The 14,850-nt window shown below is 41.4% G+C and overlaps 1 protein-coding gene across 2 annotated transcripts; it reads right to left on the bottom strand.

Annotated features, from left to right (window-relative positions):
• Positions 1-3,009: 3,009 nt before the first annotated feature.
• LOC308314820 (hyaluronidase-5-like) lies at positions 3,010-14,145 on the bottom strand. Of its 2 annotated transcripts, none has more exons than XM_080762540.1 (6): positions 14,027-14,145; positions 7,903-8,350; positions 6,349-6,893; positions 5,349-5,438; positions 4,570-4,749; positions 3,010-4,139 (listed from the first exon to the last, which is right to left on the bottom strand). In XM_080762540.1, the coding sequence occupies exons 2-6, from the start codon at positions 8,327-8,329 to the stop codon at positions 3,894-3,896; spliced, it is 1,488 nt and encodes a 495-aa protein (XP_080618666.1). In that variant the 5' UTR covers positions 8,330-8,350; positions 14,027-14,145; the 3' UTR covers positions 3,010-3,893. The 2 variants fall into 2 exon arrangements, with proteins under 2 accessions (XP_080618666.1, XP_080618665.1); XM_080762539.1 differs by lacking the exon at positions 14,027-14,145 and adding an exon at positions 10,671-10,784.
• Between the last annotated feature and the right edge of the window lie 705 nt (positions 14,146-14,850).

Below are 14,850 nucleotides of genomic sequence, written 5' to 3'. Positions count from 1 at the left end.
AGAACGGACAAAGGTATTCAGGATTTAACCAAATTGTATAAAGTTAAAAGTATTACAGATTGAATAATAGAATGAATATGAAAAGTATTACATGAGATCTCATGGGCGTCAGAATTCTATCCCTTGCTGATTTTAAGTACAATCACCGAGTGACAGTTCGTGAAGTCTGCTCCTGGTCAAATGCTTTCGCTGCCCATTTTACACATTAACATAAAGCCAAAAAGGTGGATTCCAGATGACGATTTCTGTATGTTCCCCTCGATACTTCTGCTTTTCCTCGGGGGTTCCTGCGATGGTCAGTTTAGTCAGAGAGTTGGCCTGCAGGACAAAGCATAAGACGAACCATACAACATATAGAAAATATGGAACTGCGTGATGCCGAGAGGCCTCTTGACCTCTTGACCTCTCCTCTGATACTTCCATTTTCCTTGCTTAACATCTGAGTGTAGGCTAAATTTTTTGATTTCTTAACAACCAGCTCATATCAGAGGAGCGTTTGATTTACGGAAATATGGGCATACAGTGTATTTGTCATCCTTTGGTCATATAGATTAAACATTTTAAATAAAACTTACATCAATAGAAAACAAAAATGTTAACTATTTTTTTTTTTCAGGTTTTCATGTGTCTATGAGGTGACATTTTTATGTGCACTGGTGTATTAACTTTGTATTTAGGGTTTCTTCCTGGAGGATGAACCCTTGACAGTCAAACGGGCCAATGAAATAAACAGTAATATAGTGACATCACATTATCAGCCCCTCACCTAACCCCTCCCCCTTTATCATACAACTACAGCTGTGGGTGCGGCTTCAGTTCAGGTGGATCATCACCCATCACCACCCACCAGGCAAACCATGAGGCATACTTAATGAACTGGTGGGCGTGTCCACATAAAAGCATGATTTTAACAAATACTGTACCCTTTTTGGAAAACGTTCTTCCTCCTTTAATATATTAAAATAATACCTGATGACCATGTTTTAGGGTGGGAAAAAATCGTGGCACTCCATCTTTGAGTATAACTGGTTTAAATCTGTTGAGTGCTATTAAACCAAGTTGCCCACGCGCAAGTAAAAACACCCAGTCCTCATTTCTGTATAATCACCATGGCAACATCACATTTTTAATATTTTATTGAAGCTAATGAAGAAGCACCGAGACAGGAAAACATGAATATTAAAAAAAATTGGCAGCCTCAAAGTGCCAGACCGACATGAAACTTGAATCGCTGCCACGTATAACGACCCAGAATCCTTCATGGGATATGTCTTCATTTTAGTACTGCAACCATCCTTTCATTTGACACCACGAGCTGAGCACACATGAGATAAGAAGCTGTCACACTTTGAGCTCCCGAGATACTTTATTAATAATATTCCAACTGGAACGCTGTGATTTCAAGTGCTTAAAGCAAGAACTTTTATGTTCACCATGATACCACCGAGAATAGTAGTTTGGTATGCCAGTGAGGTTTAAATAATTGATTAACTCATTGAAGTTGTGCGACGATGGGGCTTATAGGCCTACAGTATACTGTATGTGGTACCATTATATTATTATACTAATATTAATGTGTTGTGTTTGTGTGTGGCCTGGGAGCAGGGCAGCTCAGTAGATGTGTGATTGTGCTCCATTGGGTCACCTTATTGCATTAAAATGGGACCACTCTGCCAGAGGTATGGTCACCTTATTGACTGTTGCATAACATAATGGGACTGCTCTGCGAGAGGGAGTATATGTCTGTGTGTCGGTCACAGCTTGTTTTGGTTTCTCTGCTATGCACAGAGCCTCGGTGCTTCTACCAGGGTGTGTCGCTCTGATTGCTGACATTACCCTGACATTAGAATGACATTTATATGCCTTCTCTCTCAAATGAGGTGTGTGTGTGTGTGTGTGTGTGTGTGTGTGTGTGTGTGTGTGTGTGTGTGTGTGTGTGTGTGTGTGTGTACACACTGTACATGCTTCCAAACAAAGCAGAGATAAGGAGGAGCAGGTTCTGATGGGGATAGTTTAAGTCATGGGTTATAGATTAAAATATTAAATGAATTAAACCTACAGATCTGCAGATTCTCTTATGAAATAATTATTCCTATACATGGTTGCCATGGTTATAGGGTCAGGGACCCCCAGGACTTCTTGAGGGGTCCCCAGCTAAATGAGGAACAAATGAAACACCAGAAAGGTTGTGGAGTCAAAAGCACAATGTTTGTCTTTGAAATGAAGTGAAGGGCAGACTTCTACTATAGGCAGATACTGTACTATAAGTACAGTAAATGTACTTACATACTGTCTCTGCTGTTTATAATAGTCAACTATGGTCCTTCCCATACAGATGGTCTTAAAAGCCACAAGTAAAAAAATAAAAGACCACTGAGGCCACCTACAGGATAATGTATATATTGCAGCAGAAATAAATCAACTGAGTGATGAGATTCAGTTTTCCAAGTCCGTTATTATGACACAGCTGGTACTATAGTCACACATTTCCAAAACTGAAACCTAAAACAATTTTAGACCATGGGCTATATCCCATATCGTACGGCATACTATAGCACGCCGTTTTTCATCATTTTTGAGGATTTGGAAAAAATGAAAAATTGAAAAAAACGATGGGTTATAGGTTATAGCCCATGTTTTTTGAAATTTTGAAAAAAAAAGTTATTCTCATTTCTCATCATTTTGGACCATGGGCTATAAAAAATGCGGATTATTGCGGAGGAATTGCGGAGTGTTGCGGAAAAATTGCGGAAATTGAAAATTAAATTGAAAATTGCGGAAATTGAAAATTGCGGCAATTGCGGAAATTGCAAATTGTGGAAATAGCGGAAATTAATAATCTATATTAATTATATAATATATGAATATTAATAATCTTCAAATGCTACAGAGCAGGGGTCTTAAACGTTTTTCAGGACAAGGCCCCGTTCACTGAGAGAGAAAACAGGCAACCACCCCTACATATTAAACTTTATTTTTTATTAAAAAAAAACATTCCATGATGCTTCGTCATATTTAGTTGATTGTCAATGTCTGAAGAGATTTGAAACTCGAAGTTGGCTCCAATGACCCATATATAGAATTGCTAAGTTGATCTCCTTTTATTGAAATGGAAGGATGGCTGATTTAAACCTTGAATGGTTAAATAAAGCAACTACAAAGATAAAAATAAAATAGGTACTTTTTAAAAGATATTGCATTTTTCCACATTTTTCATTAAAGGCCCAATCAAAGTTAAATAAATAATGGAAATAGCCGATGTACAAGCTCACAACGCAATGCATTGTGACATGTTGTAAGCATGCAGATCTGCATTTATTCACAGTTTTTACACTATTTTGAAAGTATAACATTAAATGTCAGCCATATGTGCAGCCTTTAGATATTTGTCATATAGGCCTATCTGCCCAGTGCAATCTTTTTGTTTACAAAGCCTAAAAGGGAAACAGACATGTACGTTCCAATGTAAAAAGAAACACAATTAAATCATGAATTGCAATTATTTGTATGACAATTAATTGCCAAGACGAGAGTAAAAATGCAACGTTCATGACAGCCCTAAAAACAACGCCCACTTTTAATGTCAATACAGCATACTCCATCCATATTATTTCGACCAGGGGTCTTCAACGTTTCTCGGGCAGATGAAGCGGGGACCCCATGTCCCTGCTTCAAAACATTTAACATGATTCATGTTCAATGTTTTCAGACATTTAACCACTTCAACCCTCGATACTTTGTAAACTCGACCTTTGGCTCGGTACTCGGTCAGTCTCTACACCAAACCTCTTGACCGATAATAGCTGATCTACAAGCTCAACGCTTGTAGATCGTAAGTCCCATCACACAAAGATTTGGCGACCCCCCCCCCCCTGCAGTAATCTCAGAGGTTTTTAGATGGCAAAATACATCCACAATAAAAGGACCAGCAGTTGTGTCTGATGGGGAGCGAAGGTCAACTGTCCCCCCGCAGAGTGGCTCCAGGCGAAGTTGACGTCCTGCTCAGGGACGAGGTTCAGAGTGAGGGCCGAGCGGCACGGCGTCTCTCTGTAGCACAGGCAGTCGAACCTCCGGTCGAACCAGTCCACGTCCTCCTGGGTCAGGTCGCCCTTCACTGCCAGGAGGCCGCTCCTGTATCTCTGGATGAGGAACAGGTGGTCATCGTTATGGTCAATTACAAAACTATACAAAATAACGGAAACGTGGATAAAAATGTCCTTTTAGTTTTAGTCCTTTGTCAATGTTTCACACGAAAGCGTATTATTGTGAGTCTGCTTTGTCGGTTCCACACAACAATCCACTGATTCACTTTTCTTCTTCGGTTTGCATATTTTACTTAACTTGATCCATTAAAGTGCATTGACACAAACGGCTTCACCATTCTTCATGGCCTTCAAACCGCCTGTCCACCCAGGTGCATGCCCTCCCCCCCCCCTCACCTGTCCATAAGCCCTGGCCTAGAGAGGCGTGCCTTTGGTGCCCAAATAATCCAATAATCTATCAACTAATGCTAAATAATAACTACAATCATAATAATCGGAACACAGTTACAGTGTCAACTCCACTAACCTGGATGTAGAAGCGTCTGGAGTCTAGGTGGAGGTAGTCGTCACTGTCCCAGTGCTTCCGCACACATCTGCCCTGGGACTGACACAGAGCCCTGCTGCACATCTGGGTGGCTGTGGACACGTTGACTATGTAGCGGTTCATCACCCTCTCCAGGTGCAACTTGGCGTCAATGCACGAGTCCTGGTGTGCAGTCAGTGGGGAGCAGGGCGTTTGAGTCGTGTATGTTATTGGCGGTGCAACAGTTTAGCAAACTAATTGATTTAATTGATTATTACAACTGAATTGATTAACTTTAAACCCCTACGTATTGTGGGAAAAGCTGCGACGTGTTGTGAGCTTAGCGATCAGCTATTTTCAGCGAAAGCTTTCCACACAATCGGAGAGAACGGAAAGGACACTAGTAGAGTGTCCCCGAGGGACTCCGGTCAACAATATTTGTTTTCACCCCAACAATTCTATGAAAATAGCAGATCTAGTTTGTACTGTAGGCCGAGTATTTTCTACAAGCCCATAGCGCGTGCTACGAGGCGTCACTTCGTGACTTGTAGATCTGCTATTTTTGAAGAATCGTGAAAATGTGTGCAAATCTTTGAATTTATTTTAAAAGTAAACAATCTTTAACTTTGCTTCTGGGGCTCCCTGGAACAAAATATTTTGAGATGGGGGTCAGCGGCCAAATACATACAGTATAATTTGGGGGATCCTTGACATGAAAACATTTGAGCACCACTGATTATAGAAAGTTAGAAACATACTGTACTAGGTATTCCGGATCTTACCTCTGTGTCGGTGACTTGCATGTCTCCCCAGGAGATAACACCAGAGGCACCCAGTGCTGCAGCTTCTCCAATGGTGTTCACCAGGTCATACTAGAAAACAACTGTTATTCAGAAAATACTGTAGTGGAATATCAATTTTCATTGCTATCGTGCTACTCATAACCGGTCCATATAGAGTCCATTATTTGTGAGCTTGTAGATCTGCTATTTTGCACATCCTTTTCCGGTCAATATTTAGCTTGATACCCCCACACTACAACATTAGTTCAACTTAAATATGCAACTATGAAAACTTGTTTACTATCACTTGTGGAAGAGTGTCAGTGTGACAGTAGACTGAGTAGAGTACAGTAATATTAGACTCGGATTGATTGATTGTTTATTGATTTGCCCCATGTTTTTCCTGTTAAAGTTTAAAATCAAGTGTTGAAAATCATGTCCTTAAAAATCACGTTTTGCTGAATCTAAAAGAAGACAAAACAAAGTAGGTCATTAATTAAATAAAAACAACATTTTACTTTCCAACTTCATGTCACGATTCTTGTACTCCCCTATAGTGTCGCAGTCCCGCCCCCTTTCATGACGATGCCAGGGCCCAGGAAATAGTTTCCAATGCATTTTTCCCACAGACATTTCAAAATGTATTTATTTAAAGACCTTATAAGCGTCGTACAAAGCCAACTCTTGTCGTGACAAATCATGACAACAAACACAATATTTTGGACCAAACAAATAATTACAAAGAAGAAAACAAAAAAGGGTTTAAACCTGCCGTTTTCTTCTTCTTTCTAATTATTTGTTCAGCCCGAAAAATGTTGTTTGTTGTCATGATTTGTCACGACAAGAGTTGGCTTTGTCCGCGGCGTAAACGTCTTTAAATAAATACTTTCTGAAAAGTCTATGAGGAAAATGAACAGGGATTTATTTTCCGGGTCTCTCGAGGGGGGCGGGACTGCGACGCTCTATTAGACAGGATCATAACAACAACCATGAAACGCACCTCTGACATGTAGTCTTCGACGCTGTCTTTGTAGACGGGGCGGATGTAAGCGTAGACGGGCGTGGAGAAGTTGCCGTCGGAGGCGAGCGTGGACACCCTCATGGCCTCGCGGATGCGATGGCGGACGTACAGGCGGGCCTGCCGGGAGTCCCGGAGCACCTCCTCCAGGTAGATGGACGGGTAGAGGGCGCTCACCTCGTCCCAGAGCCACCAGAGATTGTCGTTGCGCTCCTGCTCGATCTCGGGACACTCTCCGGAGTAGTGCTCCATGTCCTGGTGGTAGTCGTAGTTGTAGCAGTCGGGGAACAGGTAGTAGCCCCAGAGCCTCGCGGGCCTCAGCCTCCTCCCGATGCGCACGGAGCGGGTGAAGTACCGCCGGGCCGCGCGGTCAAACAGCAGCTTGGCACGGGCCTCCGCCTCGTCTTCAGACAGGCTGGCGTTTCTCTTCTGGACCGCCTCGATGGACAGCTGCCGGTAGATGTCTTTGCTGCCCCAGTTTCGAACCCACTGCGGCCTCCAGTCTTCAAAGTCGAGGACGGCCAGGCCTAAGAATATATATATATATATATATAGGGGGACCCACAGTTAAGCATTCCCTGCCAAGTGCCAGGGATGAGTATACGCGCCTTTGAATGTTTTGTTGATTGAGTTAGGTCGTGCTTGTATGCAAAATATTAAAGTCTCCCGGTTGCTAGGCAATCGAGTAAACAGGCAATGAAAACCGGAAACAAGACGGATGTTTCGGGCGAATTAAAAAATATATCGCTGGGGATTATACACGTAGTCTGTTTTCACTTCCGGTTCACAGCTGGGATAATTTATCAAACAAAGGCTGACTGAATTAATACCAGGGTATGTGTTAAGTAAGTGATAATGTATAATGTAGCTTATTACACGGCTGCTTAATACACAAATTAATAAATTGACCCAAAAGTGAGAACAAAACAAAGTATGTCCTTGCCTACGGTAATGAAAGTATTCCAAGTTGGCCCCACAGAGCGCAACGAGTCTCCTCGGAGACAAGAAAGTGAGTCCTGCATTTCTCGCTTTTTTCAGTTTTCAAAAACATTCTTGAAAACAATGTTTAGTTAAAGGACATTGTGGGCTGTATTTTGCGTGTCTTAAGTACCAGGTCTTATTCCCTAACTTGAGTAAACTAAAGACCTGGAGGCGTGGTCAATGCTCTTTGGCCACTCAGAATAGCCAAATGGCATTGATCACGCCTCCAGGTCTTTAGTTTACTCAAGTTAGGGAATAAGACCTGGTACTTAAGACACGCAAAATACAGCCCTGTGTGTTTGTTTGTTTACATGGCTGATGGCCGGGCTGTCATGTCCAAGCATCAAATCCAAGCCGCGCAGCAAGTGCTCCGAGCCTTTGATTAGGCAGCGGCCTGTTATCAAGAAATAACACACGGCTGAATTTGGCGATTGACCAATCTGAATCGAGCACTCAACCAAGCCGTGTAATAATTGAAAGGTAATTGATTTGATCGATTTAAATGAGAAATAATCGATCATGTAATAAAAACAAATCGACAGCCTTTCTCTTTACCTGCTTGGCCTACTTCCGGGATGTAGTTCTCGATGTCGTCCTCGGCCTCCTCGCGGTGATCGTCCAGATCGACCTCCTGCGGGATCCTCGGGTTGTCCTCCTCGACGCTCTCCCCGGTGTCCTCGTCCACGTACGGGAAGATGCCGAAGCGGTCGGTGTAGAAGATGGAGATCCTCTGGTCGGTGGCCGTCTTCAGGGTGCTGCTGACCAGGTGGAAGTTGGACAGGTCCAGGCGGACCTCGAAGCGCTCCTGGCACAGCTCCGTGGGAGCGTTCCACATGAAGAGGAAGGGGTGGTCGGGGTCCACGGGCGGGTCGGTCCGGCAGACGGCCCGGCTGCTGTGGAGTACCGCGGCCGAGATGAGGAGACGGAGCAAGACGTGGTGGAGCTCGACTTCACGGGGCTGGTGGTGGTGGGCCGATTTCATACTGAAACCGGGTTTATAGTTCTGAAGGAAGACAAGATGGAAAAATACATTATAAAACAACTGGACTTGCACTTCATATGCACTTAATGTACTAATAGAAAGTGCTATAAGTGATTAGTTCTGTGTAGTGTAAAATAGCTCTGATAGTAATCAGGGGCCTCACTGACTCTCCAGCTCCTTATAGAAAAATACATTTTCAGATTGGGATACCAATTTGACCCATGATGAGGAGAGAAGTCATGTAGATGCAGGATAAACAAGTGCAATTGGAAGTGATCAAACAAATTTGGAACTGGAATACAAGCAAGCACTGATAAATTATTGTCTCCACCAGGCCGAAGGCATGGGGAGAGAGTATGTTTTGCACTCCGTCCGTAGACAGCTAATCTCTGGCACCGTTTGCTCAATGGCAGCCAAACTCTGCCGGAACCTCTGCCCCAAAGTTCTCACATTGGCCTGTTATAGCGCCACCCGGGGGCCGCTTTTTTGCAAAACACATTTCTTGGCCGTACACCTACAGATTTTGTCCCAACACAACGCAAATTGGCACACAGTCTCTCTATAACCATTCAACGAAACAGGTTTTTCAGATTTTTCAGCTTCCAAAGTTCACAGGAGTGCTCTGTTTTAGACAAAATGCCGCAAATCATAAACACATTGTGTGATTTCTACCGTAACTAGTTAGTTAACTAACTAACCAACTACTATCTTACTGAAGAAACAATGATTACTATCAGAATATAAAGATTTTACTTTAAATTAAATATTTTTTGCAAAAGGCCTAGATTTTATCATTACATTTCATTTTAAAAGTCAACATAATTCTGCATTTTATTAAATGACATCTGCTTGGCATGATGTGGTACAATACTGTATAGAAGGATGATTTGTGGTTTTTAATTTCCCTGAAGATGGGTATCTGCAAAAGCTATTGTTTTCTCCCCTGTGTGATGAAAAGGGCCGTAATAGGGTTAATCTCAGCTGCAATCTGCTGCTTGCACAATATGAACAGTGAAATGAAATACTATGTACTGAGAGGCAGACTGAAATTAGTGAAATATGTTCACCTTTATTCAATATTGACTTTTCGGGCTTCCATTTTCACAGGAAAGAGTTGACAATCTTGTAAAAGGCAACCATTTGAACCCTAGCATACCTATTCTGAGCATAATAAAGGCGTATAACTCTGCAAAAATAGGGAAACATTCACCATCGACAGCAGATCTACAAGCTCATAATGCTTGTAAGGCAAAGCAAGGCAGTTTTATTTGTATAGCACATTTCAACAAGCCAATTCAATGTGCTTTACACAAAGGAAACACAATTACCGGTATACAATGAATGACATTATAGGGTGCATAAAATAAAAGTATAGTTACAGTTACAGTGCAGACGAGAAGGAAAAAAGAAGGTTGACTAAATCAAAGCAGCGACAAACCGAAAGGTCTTTAGTTGTGTTTTAAAAGAAATGAGGGTGGCAATAGTCTGTATTTTGTGTTGGAACAGAGTGGTATTCCAGTCTGACTACATGGCTTCAGCGTGCGGTCTTAGGGTTAGGGACAGGGTTAGTAATGCTGCATGAGTGCGTCGGAATGGCAGTGCGTCGGAAAAACAGGCTTCGGAATGCCGGTGTGTAAGCATCATAGCAAAACGTATACCACTTAAACCCGGCCTATAGTATACTTCATTGGCCAGAGTCCCCCAGGGGTTATCTTGGTCCCCCCCCCCCCCCTTTCACTCTCTACAATACATCTCTTTGCTGAAAAAGCCGCTTACACACCGGCATTCCGAAGCCCGCTATGTGGTAGAAGTTATTTAATCCAAGGTTTGCTATGATCACAAAATGTATGTTGAAATTATATTAACCACTTATAGTTGATACTCAACAAATTGCCAAAATAGCTGATCTACAAGCTCTATATAAAACAAAAGGCAAAACTAATTAAAGAAATTGTGAAATGTGCTCATATTAGGGAATAGGGACGCAGGGGGGTAATGTGGTTAGCACCTGAGGCAGGGTCTGGGAAGTCACACGTTAACGGTCTATTATCATAAGATCTTTAACATGTTAACATGGTTATTAAGTCACTCTTCTCAATTGATCATCACGACAGTTACAGTTAACCTGTTAACCTTGACCCCTTAACACACTCTTTGGTTTTACAACAGCTTTCCAATGGTGAAGGAAAAGGTGAGGGAAAAGACTGTTCAACCTTTGAACCCAAATACTTCAAATACAAATACTTCAAAGACATTTAACATATCCAATCAGGCAAAACAATTCTAGAAAAGTGGTAAAAAGAAAGAAGAAAAACTATAAAATATATATCAATGTACCAACCTGCTCCAGAGACTGGTAAAATTCCTGCAGTGTATACAGCATACACCTGACAGTGCACGCTCTTTCTTTCGAGATGATTAACTTGTCGCCATAAACGTCACCCGTCGTGTGTGGAGGAGGAACTCAAATAGAATGTCTTTAAATAAGTTCTTCTGAGATATGCTTTGAGGCTAGTTTTAAGTTACATGGATGGAAGACACTTGTGGAAACTTGTCTTGGAAGCGAGGAACCTGATTCGTCCCCTCTTACCCCCGAGGCAGTACACTTATGCTTGATTTTTGGGGATTTTCACGGACATTTTAACAGGCTGAAAGGATTTGTAGAACAGTCTGTATCAGGACAATGTGTGGACCCCACTAGCTGCTACTCATATCCTCAGAATGTGTCGGGGCACGCGAGGAATGTGTTATATCCCTTTTCATGCTCCATGCGCTTAGCTCCAGTTGTAAAACTACAGCAGATCGGTTTACTGAGCTTCACGACAAACCTTTTGGTGTGGTTTGCATCATGAGCCATGACCAACAGGAATATTGATCAATCTGAGGATTATCTTGGTTATAGAGGGGTTAACTGTTTTATTCCCCTTCCCTTCACTCTCTCTGACATGCTTATCTGATTCACATTCCGGGTGGCAAGCACATTCTCGCACATGTGTACGCACGCGCACACATTCACAGCGTGCCGCATAGTCCCACATGTTCTTGATGTTGTTTTTTATTGTTGTTTTCTAACCCGTCTGTAAAGCACTTTGTAACTTTATGTTTGGAAAGGTGCTGTATAAATAAAATGCATTCATTCCTTCATATTGTACGGTGCATCTCTCATTTCAGGTTGGGATACCAATTTCAGACAAAATTGCTATAAAATTGAAGTTGATAAATGGGTTGTCTCCCCTGATTGCATTCCACTTAAATGTATTTTACGAATGACTGTCGTGTTCATCCAATGCATTTTAAGTAACAGCTGTAACGGCACTATGCGTTACTTAGCGGCACTATGTAAAAAGTTTTTAATGAATAAAATGTGTCCAATCTCTATAGCAGAGTATGTTAATACAATATAACTTAAACAATTGGGATGGTTGTATTTAGTCTCCCTGTTTTTGAGACATTTAGATCATGTCAAAGGGCATGCCCCACCTTTGACTTGACTGAATGATGAAGCTAATTATTGAAGAATTCGTTTTTAGACACGATGACCCCTGTTGCACATGAAAGCCGTGAGGTAAGCAAATCAAACGGTAACTTTAAAGAACAGGAGAAGCATGATTTAAGGTTTTTAGTTGACGGGCAGCATTTTTCAGGTGAATAAGTGACTATGATCTGGTCTAGTCCCAGACTGTCTGCCTCTCTTACCTGTGCTTAAAAGTGTTGTTTCTTTTCCTTCATTTTTCATTTAGACTTGCAACAATTTATGATGGATTCATCAGGCTCAGTTTTCACAAAATAAAACAAAAAAACAATTTAGCTTATAGACCGTTTCACACTTTGACAACATAAACATTCTAAATGGGTTTTATTTCCTCTTGCAGTGTTTGAAATGAACTCGGCCCCAAGCCGTTACCAAGCAACGCAATTCCACTGCCAAGGTCTTTGGTCAAACTAAAACATATAGTTGTGTTGATAGCAAAGTTAATCACACTTAATTCACACTCAATTAACGTGCCCTTACATTAAGTCTAGGCAATATGCTCTGGAAGGAACAGCAATAATGTCATGCCGGCATGTTCCACCTGTTAAGCCAAATATGGGTTCCACCTGCCATTCATCCTGGACAGTGGACACACAGTGGATACACAGAAGCTATATGTGCAACTGAACAATGACACACAGGCACACAACGTGTCCTCAGTGTTGATTAAAACACAGAGAGAATGCCACATGGGCTATACATTATGTGATTGGATATGTGATTCATGAGTGATAGGGCCGACAGGATATGAATAAGAATAGATAGAAAACATGATGTTCTAGGAGTTGTGTTTCAGCATAGTGACATCCTGTATCCTTGGGCCTGCAGTGTGGTCATAACTTTAGAAGAGCACGTGGGGACATAAACACATGCTTACATAATACGTACTGTATGTACACAATACATACTGGATTGTGGGTCAATGTGTACAGTATAGACCTATCACAGCAATGTAATTTATTTTGTTGAGCAACTATAAAACTACAAAGAGTATAAAAGCTACATTGCCCGGTTTTAGGTTTCCGCCACCACCAGTCAGACAGACAGTTGATTTTAATCACTATATATGGCAGTAGCAGTCCTTATGGTCCTTAATTTATGACTGGAAGGGCAGTCACATTTGATGGTTGTTCTAAGTCTGAGACACACTCTCCTTATGACATTAGCTACCATACTATACTATTGTTAAACACTTAAAACCTATTTTTAATAGTATAAAACAAAACAACTGTAGCACCAGAAAGAAAAAATATATATATATATTTTTGTAATATATATTTTACTGTTATTTTAAACTATTAACCTTACCTACCCATTAGTATTAACCGGTTAACAATATTGGTTTATAAAACAGAAATATTGATCATTATAGTACACTGAAATGTAGATTGCAACTCTAGATTTTTTTATAATGGGATGAATCTAGAAGCACTCGTCGAAGTCACTGAACTGTTTTTCTGTTTCGAATTTGCACATAATGCCGGAGCCAGGAGGCATGCATCGCGACCCGTTAAAAAAAACGAGTGCTTCCAAACTCCAACACTTGGGAGTGCCCAGGCCAGAATTGATTGACAGATTAAAGTAGCTCCTAGTCATAACACGTCTACGGTGGATTTTTATGCAACAATTAAACGCTTTGCCGATTGAATGAGGACAATTAAAGCTTTCCCTGGCTACAGCTGCAATGTTGGTGAGTTTAACGTCGTTTAATACAAGCAAGGCAAGCATGCAGATCGCAAAAGCAATTTGGATGGGAGTCGATGCGAGGGTATTGCAACTCATTCATTTCATCCCATTCCCATTATAAATTATAAAACTAGGTCGTGAATGCATGGTCGCGTACAGGGGCTGTTGCATAGGTCAGGTTTCACCTGACAAAAAACATCTAGAGTTGCAAATTGCGGCTATAATTAAACGGTTAATGCAAAACTGGTGTTTTATCTCCCCCTTGCTTGAAAGACCGTACCAGCAAGCAAGACATTTATTTCTATAGGCAGCGCCAAATCACAACAGAATTACCCTATTAAGTCACGTGTTCATTGACAACTAAGTTATGTACACTGTACAATGTACATGCATGTTACAGATGAATGAGCAGCACTGCAGAACAAGCAAGAAGAGTGACTGAAGAAACTGCAAATTGTCCAAGAGGTAACAAAACTTACAGTGTGAGTGTGAGGGGACTCCGGGAGCTGTCATTCAAGCTGGTTGAGCCAGAAGCCATCCAGAGTAGCTAAGTGCAAACACCTGCGTGAACTTCCTGTTGATGCTCTGTGCCGTCCTCGGCAATGCAAGATGTAGCCTATGTGCTCTGGCGCCTCTCACACACTCACACACAACTTGCACAATAATAGTAATTGTTAACTTTCCGTATTTCACCAGCCAAAAACAGGAGTGGAATTGTTTTTATGAGAAAGTGGTGACACTTGGAGTCTAATAGAATGACTGTACAATGTGTGTATAAGTGGAAGCAGATGTGTATATTGGTGATGCAATAGCATGCAGTTAGCAACAACAACAACGATTAGGTAGATATGCCTCAAGTCAATAGTTCAACAAACATGGGAAAATGCTCTTTCTACTCCACTGCCAGCTTTCAGGAGACCAAAAGGGGAGGTATTAACTAAAGGTAAATATTTCCAGACATAAAATAGGCACTGCTGTATTTATCCATTCATTCTCAATGGAAAGTTTCTGTAATGTTTGTGTAGGACAAAGTTTGTGCCAGGGGCTCGCATGCAGTAGCACCCCTCAACAATTAAATTAAAACGTGTGTGTGTGTGTGTGTGTGTGTGTGTGTGTGTGGCCTATATAAATATATATATATTTTTTTACTCAAATATTTGCTTCTGCAGGGGTCCCTGCCTGCAACAAAAATATTTTGAGATGGGGGGGTCTATGGCCATTCTGGCCAAATACATAGGCCTGCCTATAATACATCATATACTGTATAAAAAAAGTCTCCAGAAAACGTAATTGGATTTAGAAT

Source organism: Protomyctophum bolini (assembly GCF_963924005.1).
Source record: "Protomyctophum bolini genome assembly, chromosome: 4".
Lineage (NCBI taxonomy): Eukaryota > Metazoa > Chordata > Actinopteri > Myctophiformes > Myctophidae > Protomyctophum > Protomyctophum bolini.
The sequence above is the reverse complement of the archived record's forward strand: the minus strand, read 5'-3'. Positions and strand labels throughout refer to the sequence as shown.